Source organism: Trachinotus anak, unplaced genomic scaffold (assembly GCF_046630095.1).
Source record: "Trachinotus anak isolate AG129_WGS33_773 ecotype Australia unplaced genomic scaffold, CSIRO_AGI_Tana_v1 ptg000008l, whole genome shotgun sequence".
In the NCBI taxonomy this organism is placed as follows: Eukaryota; Metazoa; Chordata; class Actinopteri; order Carangiformes; family Carangidae; genus Trachinotus; species Trachinotus anak.
Window position 1 is genome coordinate 16,952,869 of NW_027273859.1, and position 9,893 is coordinate 16,962,761.

Here is a 9,893-nt window from a genome sequence, read left to right on the forward strand (position 1 = left end):
TTTTTGATTGGCGGTCTACAGGAGAATGCATATAATCATCAAAATTTAAAATACTATACATACTTAAGAAATGAAACTTGGTATACCATTGTGATCTTAAGTATAATGGTACTCACATAATATAACAAGACTCATTTTTTTAATTCCCTGTTTCTTCTGTCTTAGATTTCAACATGTCTGTATATGAATGTGGAATAAAAAAAATAAAATAAAGTGAACACAAATTGTATTTTATCATATAATTTTTCTAAAGGTGCACTAACAATATAGCTATCCGTAACTACCACTGAAATGTGTTTGTACTGTAGGTCCTATATAGTGAGCTCTGACTGCAGCATCACTTTCCAAGAGACAACGCTCCCCGTTGTGTTTCATTTACTCAATCACCCAATACTTATTCCACTTGTATCTCCCATTGGGTTGCTTCTCCCCCTCTTCCCCCACCCCTCCATTGTATCCAGACTCATTAGCACATAACAGGCTATCATCATTCATAGCAGGGTCCTGATTTAGATGTTCAACCTGATTAGCCCTTAATGAACTGAGACCAGCTACCTAAATGGAAGCACACACAGTGGAATAAGACAATAACACACATACATGTACAAATAGATACGCCCTAACGTATATTCCCTGTGGTACCTTCGTTAGCTTCTGTTTTGCTCATTATCACCCTGAAGACACTGAAGTATGAGAGACTGCCTAATTACACTGCATGATGGCAGACAAGATATACACTAATTTGTATATTAAAAATTGTTGAGATGCTTCATCTTAAAGAGTGATCTCTGGCAGCTCTACAGAGCTACAAGAACAGATTATAATGCAGGGCTACTTATCATTACAATTACATGTGCTGAAACAGTGCATATCCCAAAGGTGCATTTAATAAAACTATTAAAAACCAGAAGAAACAGTGCACCAGTGCAACGGTTTGATTTGTCTCGTTATCCATCTAATACAACAGAATACTCATTTGATAAGGAGAAATGGAAAGGTAAAATTAGCAGCAAGCTCCTACTTCACACGTGCGTCATTGGTCAAAGAGTGTGAAAGAAAATTATACAACCTTCAGAACAATTTTATTTCAATATACAGTAAATACAGGCAAAGCACCACATTAGTGGTATATGTGCTCATCATAGACATAAAAACATAGATGAGGCTCTATAATGAACAGAAATAATCGAAGCTCATGGCCTCTCCTTTATCTTCCTTTCCTCTTGTTCGCCTCTGGGAGAGTTTATTAAAGACCCATGTTGCCCTTGGATATTCAATCATTTTTCAGTCAGAGGTAATGGATGTACTGAATGAATGCAAAGGCTGGAAATTCATTACAACAATCAGAATATGAATTTCTTCCCCCAATTTCCCTTTTTCTCATCTCAAATGTCTCTTATCTTTGCATAGCTTTAAATAGTACATACAATCTAGGGTGCTCCACTCTATAATGTTTGAACTTATATGTTGATAACCAATCAATATACACTATAGATAAAATATTCCCTCTTTAGTCTGTTTACTGCTTGGCAGTCATGTGGTGCATTTCAAGCAGGAAACAGCTCTCTGAATAGATGAATGAAATCCTCTAATGACAAATGACAGAATGTCATGTTCACATATAGCAGATGGGGTGCATTGCAACACACTGCTTGCTGATCATCAGCCATCCAGTTCACACATTCTGCTCTCCTAATATGAGGTAGAAGGGCAGGGTGATCAGCATTCCTAAAAATACCTTAGTTTCATTTTAAGAGGGAAAACTTACAAGGCAATGCTGATGTGCATTGTTAGATCTGCTTCAGTTTTGTTGCCACTTTTGTTTTATCTCTACTCCAGAGCAATATACTTTTCTGCTACCTGTAATTTTCACCCACTTCCCCAAACCTCTCCTTTGTGCTTACGTTCTCCTGTCCCTCACTCTCTGCTCCAGCTCCTGGAGTACTTTCTCACTGACCTGCTCTGCCTTCGTAACCACAGCTTTTCTACCCTCTGGTTCAACCGTGATGGTCATAACACAGCACATGTCCACCAGCTCTTCCTGACATCTCCTCATCCCAGCATCCAGCTCACCCCTCCGTGCTGGGTCACGCTTCAGAGCTGCCTTCTCTGACACAGAGAAGCCCAGCAGGCCTGTCAAAACCTCATCGGACAGCTCCACGTCCAAGTAGCCGGTTCCGTCAGATATCGCTGCACAGATACTCCAAACACCATTGTTGCTGCTCAGTTTCCCCAAGAGAGTCACGATGAAAGCTTTGATGCGGATCTCAGTGGCGTGGGCGTGTGCCTTGGACATCAGCTCTTCTAGCAGGCACAAGTACGTAAAAGGTGGAGAGGTCAGCGTGAGAGCAGTGACTGTGCTGTCACTCTGTGGATCTTTGTCAGCTGATTGTCTATCGGACTCTGCAATGTTGGTGCTTTGTGAGCTGTCAAATGCAAGCCCTTTCACACTTTGTGGTGATTTGTTGGTTAGTGTGTAACTGGAGCCTGAACTTTCTGTTTTGTTGGAGGTGATCTCTCTGTCACCTCTAGGTCCTTTCTGAACAGGGAGCTGATTTGACCCCCCGGTCCTCCCAGGTTGCGCTTCATAGGTTTGTATTTCTTCAAGAAAGCAGTCCATGTCCTCATCCATAAACTTGCTCTCATCATTGGTTACACACTCTAATTCACGTGATTGCTCTCGAGCTGCTCGGGAAAAGAAAGGTGTGGAAGTGGCAGCAACTACCTGCCCTGTAGCTCCTTTGGTACAGCCTTGGTAGTCTCTTTTCTGTGTGATGGATCTGGAGTTGCTGGGTCCAAACCGTGACCCCGAGCTATTTACAGTGTGCAGCTCAAACTGAGCAGCTTGGGATTTTGTTGCCCTGTCCAAAGTGTTAGGATTTCCTGTTATTCTGCTGTTATTTTGTGGCGTGCTTCTGTGACTGTTGTCAGACTGCACAGTAACGTCTGTTGTTTGCTGAAAAATCACACTGTCCAACTCATCCAGGGGAAGATCGTCAAAGTCTTCATCAGGAAAGTCTTCTTCTGCCGCGTTGTGAGATTGGACCACTTGTTGAATCTCGTGCTCAGAAGGTAAGAGGTCAGAATCCTTTTGTTTGTTGCCATGGCTGCTGCTCTGGGTCAAACCCCTTCTGTTAGAGTGGGTGGAGGGTTCACTTCTGGAAGACAGCAGCCAATAATGTTGAACTGAGTAAAAAGAGCTTTTAAACCATCAAAAGGTTTGAACAGCGTTAATAGGTTGTGGTCTCACAGCCTGTGGCAATCAAGGGAGCATTTTCATTGAAACCTTTAAAAAAAGTAAAAACTATAAATCTCCATGAAGATAGCAACAATTACAAAACCAACATATAAAATAAGTTTGTATTTAGGTTGTAGAATGAAAGTGCTAAACACTTCCTCAAGTAGCTGAATGATAACTGATATTTTTTTCTGAAAACAAACATTAAAGCACGATTCAAAATATCAAGGTGTATTTGTCTGACAATGAAGACGAAGGATTTCAAGCAATAAAATGTCAAGACATCATAGTGTTAACCACTCACCTGGATGAGGCTGCAGAGACAAGGCTCCTGACAGAGGAGCTTTCAGAAAACTGAGTGTAGGTCTCATTGAGTGTCCCATAGCCACTGTCTGCAACAGAACCATCCTGAACCCTTCCCACCCCCTCCTGGGCCTCTAGACTGGCCAACAACTCTGCATCATCCAGCTCTAGATCCTCCACTTCCTGGTTACCTTAAGAGAAAACAAAAAGATTATAAAATGGGTAGTTTTAGTCATAAAAATGTGATTCATAGCCATGTCAGTGACTTGAGTTCCTTCATTCATTCATTTAATTAATCAAATCAACTAACCATCACAAAAAAAAAAAATAAAGCATCAATATACTTTCTTCTTAATTTATTTAAAATCTAAAGTTCTAATCAAAGTTATACCAAACTGTGGTTGTGTCATTTTGTGCAACTTTTATACTCTCAGTGACCTTTGTAGCACATGGTCTACCATTAAACATACACAGGCTCTCACGAGTATACCTTGTCGTGGTGCTGGCGGGGCCTCCTCTCCCTCCTGCTGCTGCTGCTGCTCCTCAGGAAGTCCCAGTGTCCGACACAACATGCGGCCCTGTCAGAGTTATATAGAAACATGCCACTCAATCTGTATATATTATTGCATATTATATACTGCAACAGCTGGGATTATTGATCTTTGTTCTCACTTAAAACAGTAACTGAACTGTAACACCTTTTAATATAACAGGGATCAATGGGTGTTTAGTTCCGGTTTATATTCATTACAAATGTGTAACAAAGACACAGAAAACACAAATGTGAAATGGTAAAAACCTATTTTGACAGAGGACAGAAACCAACAGTTTACCTGGTTATTCCTGTCAACCAAGTCCTCCACCTCTCCACCCAGAATTTTGATGTTAGACGGCCCCAACAGCAGCATCCCAAGTCTACAAACCATCTGTCCTTGCAACTGCAGCTTCACACCGGGCCTGGGAGAGTTACCAGCATTTTAGAAAATATAGAGCTTTCAGAAAATCCTCATGTGTCTTAATTAATGACAAACTTTCATGTTTGTTAACTGAAATTTAGATTTTGTGACATCTCTACCCAAAACTAAGAAACCCGCTGTAAGTAGCTGAGAGTAGTCCCTCTCTTTCTCTAAAAGTTGCTCGAACGCATGTGTTAATATTAAACTGAGGCACATTTGCTGGAAAACACATTTTTCCTAAATTTCTACTACATTTTAGGAGGGCATAGTTTTTTCATTTACCAACAAAAAGACATTGCAAGTCTGTTATAGATCAACCTTTTACCTGAGTGCTGAGCTGAGAGCAGGGATAGGCTGATACTCCATGGCCTCCAAGCTCTGGACTCCATCTGTCACCTGTAAAACAGAGAGAGTGTGTGTGAGCAGGAACAGAGAAATTATATGGAAATTATTACATTCTCAAAATATTATAAAAAGGAAAGTTCAACATTATTGCTGCCCTGAGCTTATTTTACCAAACTGTTTTAGAAATACTTAAAGTAAAAAATAAAACCTGCGACCTGCAGCTACTGTAATACTGAACATGTAAGTCACACTGTAGGTTGTTAAACTGCAAATCTTGTTTCAACCTAGACTGACAGAATTTGGAAAAAATTGCTGTGCTGTTTTTTCATCATATAGGCTAGCTGGCTAATGTAAACACGTGTGCTTTATTACCTAGCTGCCTTTAAGCAGTGATTACAATGCATTTTAACAGCCATGCATCCCATAACCCCTAGAACTTGCTCAAACCGGTCTGAGAAACAGTAAAAAAAAAAAAAAAAAAAAAAAGAGAGAAAAAAAGCTGATGCAACGTTTCTAAGCAACAACAACACTATTTTTGAGAAACCATAGAGTTGTGACAAGTATATTACCTAAGGTGAAAATTACAGTCCGTGTCTCATATTCCAGCAATTTACTCTTTAATATATTCTCACTGCTTGCACCTGTCCACGCTGATTCAGTTAGGAAAAGAAGTCTTCATCATTCTACCCACAAACATAAAGACAAAGCCTTTATTAGGGTTGAACAATATAATTGTGCTGGCTGATCAAGTAATACTGATAGTGTAACATTGTATTTATAATATCAAATACACTGTAGTCAAGACTAGTTCATCCATAATGCCAAAAAACGTTGGAACATAATTTTGCTTCAAGACTACTGTGATTCTAAACTTTTCCATTAACAAAATAATAATACAGCTCTGTCCTTGACGAGTACAGTTTTCTTTCAACAAAGATATCTAAAAGGATACCTCGCAATAAGCTGCGAAAAGCTACAAATTATTTTACTGCTGTTTGTTGTGAGAGAGAAAAAAAATCTCTTAGTTGAGACGCTGACAACTCATATCACAAATTCTGTATTTTGTTTAAGATTAATGCAACTGTTAGGTCCACTGGGGCATTACTTTTAAAAGCACAACATTCCAGGGTGATCTATTTCATACACGCTTCTGACCTGCAGCAGTAGCATACGGGTTGGTTTGGCTTCCCAGGGCCTCTGTGTGGTCTGTGTGACTGCGGACACCTCATCGTTAGCACAGTCTGTGCCTTTCCAATTCTGCAGCTGACCATACGCAGGCTGACTGATGTCCAGTAATGAGTCAACCTAAAACAGAGTGGGACCTTTGAATACACTGCCTTTTCCCTGTGTAATCATTTCTTAAATATCTAGTGAAATATTTGACACAACAGTTTCATTACAGTATCATGAACATACAGTTCTGCACTTGAATTGCTAGTCTCTTTTGTGAGTGGAAAATGCACCTTTAGCTCCCATCATTGTATGTTTGGAACATTTAATTACTCTGTCTCAGGGTTTCCAGCTGGGTTTTTATATTTTCTGTCTAAAGAAAAACTGGAATCCAGCAGTGCTTTGTTATAGCGTGGCTTCTGAGTGTACACCAATCATCTCTTTTCTATGAACTGCCCAACAGCCTTCATTTTTCTACAACAGCTTGCTGTGTGATTTTGTCTGTTTTTATCTATAATTGTTTTATTGGATTATAATCTGCATTGTACAAAAGAACACATGAATATGTTATGACATTAAGCAAAAATTGCCTTGAACCAAATACGATTAAGATGCAAAACAACAAACATAATAACAAACATAATATACACAAACTACAGGAAGACCATTCTAAACTGATGGCTCCATTAAACAAATGCAATACGTAAATCCTGATCATTTCGTGTGGACTGCTATACATTTTCGTGTTATATACTTTAACTTGTGTGTTGTTTTTAAATGTGAATTTGTCTTTCCCCTCCTTCTTGCCTGTGTTCTGCTGGAGTAGACATTGTCCTCTGCATGCTGTTAGCTGTTTTTAATGAGGCTGCTTAACTAGATTTTTTAGAATGCCTTTTAATATCTGGCCAAAATTAGCCTTCTGAGTCAACTCAGGCTAATTTATAATTTTCTACTCCACAGGTATTATGTACATCACAAAACGTAAAAAATAAACATGAGACGAAATAGATAACATCAAATATATGATCAACAAGCCTGTACCTGGACGCAGAATGTGCCACTGAGTTCGGTCTTCTGGGCCTCAGCAAGTCCTTCTGGGAGAACAGGGTAGTCAAGATCTCTCAGATCCGCCAGCAGCCACTGATCCAGTGCCTAAAATTTAATATCCTGCATTGATTCACAGAAGGTGTACTTCCAACTGTAAGACCTATTTTATGACACTCTATATTCACATCTGTTACATGACAAAGAATTAGTTACGTTCACTTCCATGAAATGAAGCAAATTATGATACACTTAAAAAAGTAACTTCAATGGATCAACCCTAGCCACACTTATCTCTGGGTCAGATCTAATTGTGCAATTAGACAAGTTTAAATTCTTCAAAGAAATTATTCAGAAAATTGAGAAGTGTCAGAGGTATTTTGAGGCATAGTGAGTCAGGAGTGTGATTAAGTCCCTGCGGCATCATTGAGTGAACTGATGTCACTGTCATGATCCTGGAACCATCAGGTGATCATTATGAAGCATTATCCTCCGCAAGTATCTATTTGAAAAAAAGACAGACTTTGGCCACGGAGGGACACAGTTGTTCAGGAACAATATTTAGGTACACTGTGGCGTACAAATGATGCGTCAGTGCAGGAAAACATACCCCACATGACGCAACCACCAGCTGGTACAGCTGACACTAGGCAACATGGATTCATTCTGTTTACACAAATTTTTTGCCCTGCTATCAGCATGTTGTATCAGAAACCAGGATTTGTCAGATCAGGGGGTGTTCTTTCACTTCTCAATCACCCACTCTGATCTTCTTGTTCGCAGCTGACAGTAGTAGTGATGTGCATGGTCTTCAGCTTTTGTAGCTTGTCTGCTCCCAGGTTCAATGGGTTGTGCTTTCTTTGTGCTGTATATTTGTGTAGGGTTCGACGATATTTGATGACTGGGCCCCACAGTGCGTACAGTATCTTTTGGGGTTACTTGACAAGCCAATTTAAATAAAACAGCTACTTAAAATTACACTGTGCATTGCTACATCTGCACATGCAAGGATACGGGAATTTCCTTCCATACAAGAAAGAAAGAGACACAAATCATCTGCAGTGTCAAGGAGATTATTCAGTTCAAATTCAGTTAGTCATACAGGGTGCTAAGACATTTTATTATTAACTTTTTAGTTAAGAAATATCTCATATGAAATATGTATAATCTGCAAATGCCTTTTGTCCAACAAAAATCAACAAAAAGATGTACATTTTTATTTTGTATTATTTTAAACAAAGAAAAGCAGCAAATCCCCAAATTTGAAAAACCAGAACTAGCAAGCTTTGCCTGATTCAATGGCTTAAATGATTAAGTATACTATCAAAATTATTTTAGATTGATTTTTTTGTTGATTATTGAACTAACTCTTTCAACTACACAACTGTGGTGAACACTCTTAAATGTAGATGAAATGGCAAAAACCTGAGACAAGAGACTGAATGAATAGTGGGAACAGCTGCCTGTGAACATCAGACCAAAACCAGTTACAGCATTGACTGGGAAGGTACACACCACAAGAGGCCATCTTTTGAATATAGGACCATCTGTTAGCATGTCACCCAAGGACTATACTTAACTCACGTGATAATAACTGAGCTATCTCCATGACTACTGTTGAAAGTCCATCTGCTGAGGACTGAGGATGAGAAGGAAAGCTCCAGAAACAGCTCGTGACTGGACTTCGAATTAACATTTTTTGTGAATAGTGTGATCATTTTGCATTCAGTTGCACAGTTAAACACTCAGACCTCATACCTGTTGGTTGATTTGCTGCTGTGACAGACAACCTGCTCCTCCTGCCTCTTCCTGTAGCCACTCCACACAGGCTTCCAGCCAGGCAAAGGGCACCTGGACATGCCAGGAAGACTGCAGCCAGACTTGTGTAGCACGTACCACTGCCTGTATATCCGGGGCCATTCTCTTCCTGTTGTCCAAGCCTATTGGTCATAGGCTACTTTCTGCTATTTCTATACAGGAACACAACTCTAGCTTCTGATTGGTGGTTGATGCAATCAAGTTGATTACTGAATTCAGTAATTACTCTGTGAACAACACATTTCACAGTCTTATTTGCAGACTAAATAGTACCTGTTCACAACAGTAATGCACCAATATCTTTGTAAAAACTGTGCACATTAATTGTCAAATTTCACTCTGTTACAAGTGTAGTCTACAAGAAGTGGCTCAAATGCTGCATTTAATTTAATTCATGGCACAGCACCCTGAAATCCCTGAGGTCTTGGAGGGTGGTTTCTGTGTTAAGGGGTCTGCATCTCTGGAACCACTTGACACCATAATATAGACAAAAGGGGAATTGCTTTCTGTTATTTTTCTGTGGTCACATCACCATGGATAAGCCCTGTGTCTCTGCAGAGGGTCACGTCTGGATACTGTGGAGGAGAGAAAGAGACATACTGAGTGATAAATGCAGGCAAGGATAGCATGCGACATAATTATATATACAAGTAAGCACTGTTGTAAAGATTACCTGAGAAGCATGCAGACAGCCTCTACCATGAAGTGTTGTGGAAAGCAGCCAAGGCGCCAAAGTTGACTAACCAAACTTATTTAGCGTTTGTTGATGGTGTGGTACCTTAGCTTTGTGTCCGTACATTCCCACAGCAGCTCCTTTATTCAAATGCAGATCTTTTAAAACTAACAAGAATATCCCTACAAGTTCCCAGAAAGACACAAGTTAACACTAGCCCTGTCGATCATACCTTATTAACAGGAATAACTTGAATTTCTACAGCAGACGACTGACTTAACTTCAGCCGGAAAGAGGACGTATTGTATCGTTTTGAAACGCCTCCGGTGATTGACGGCTCTTCTAA

The 9,893-nt window shown here is 39.7% G+C and overlaps 1 protein-coding gene across 4 annotated transcripts; it reads right to left on the minus strand.

Annotated features, from left to right (window-relative positions):
- Positions 1-1,060: 1,060 nt before the first annotated feature.
- rmi1 (RMI1, RecQ mediated genome instability 1, homolog (S. cerevisiae)) lies at positions 1,061-9,874 on the minus strand. 4 transcript variants are annotated; one of them, XM_071483133.1, is made up of 10 exons: positions 9,548-9,846; positions 9,281-9,449; positions 8,815-9,026; positions 7,054-7,164; positions 5,998-6,147; positions 4,823-4,893; positions 4,375-4,498; positions 4,032-4,119; positions 3,543-3,732; positions 1,061-3,158 (listed from the first exon to the last, which is right to left on the minus strand). In XM_071483133.1, the coding sequence occupies exons 3-10, from the start codon at positions 8,974-8,976 to the stop codon at positions 1,901-1,903; spliced, it is 2,154 nt and encodes a 717-aa protein (XP_071339234.1). In that variant the 5' UTR covers positions 8,977-9,026; positions 9,281-9,449; positions 9,548-9,846; the 3' UTR covers positions 1,061-1,900. The 4 variants fall into 4 exon arrangements, with proteins under 4 accessions (XP_071339234.1, XP_071339233.1, XP_071339237.1 ...); XM_071483132.1 differs by having other exon boundaries at positions 8,815-9,449; positions 9,548-9,874; XM_071483136.1 differs by lacking the exon at positions 9,281-9,449 and having other exon boundaries at positions 9,653-9,846.
- Between the last annotated feature and the right edge of the window lie 19 nt (positions 9,875-9,893).

Bases quoted from the DNA above. Each gene is read 5' to 3' on its own strand.
- rmi1 (XM_071483132.1), bottom strand. From the start codon at position 8,976: ATGGCCCCGGATATACAGGCAGTGGTACGTGCTACACAAGTCTGGCTG. The intron at 4,499-4,822 runs GTAAAAGGTTGA...TAACTCTCCCAG, and splicing joins GCTCTCAGCTCAGCACTCAG to GCCCGGTGTGAAGCTGCAGT. The intron at 3,733-4,031 runs GTATACTCGTGA...TTTTCTCTTAAG, and splicing joins CCCGCCAGCACCACGACAAG to GTAACCAGGAAGTGGAGGAT.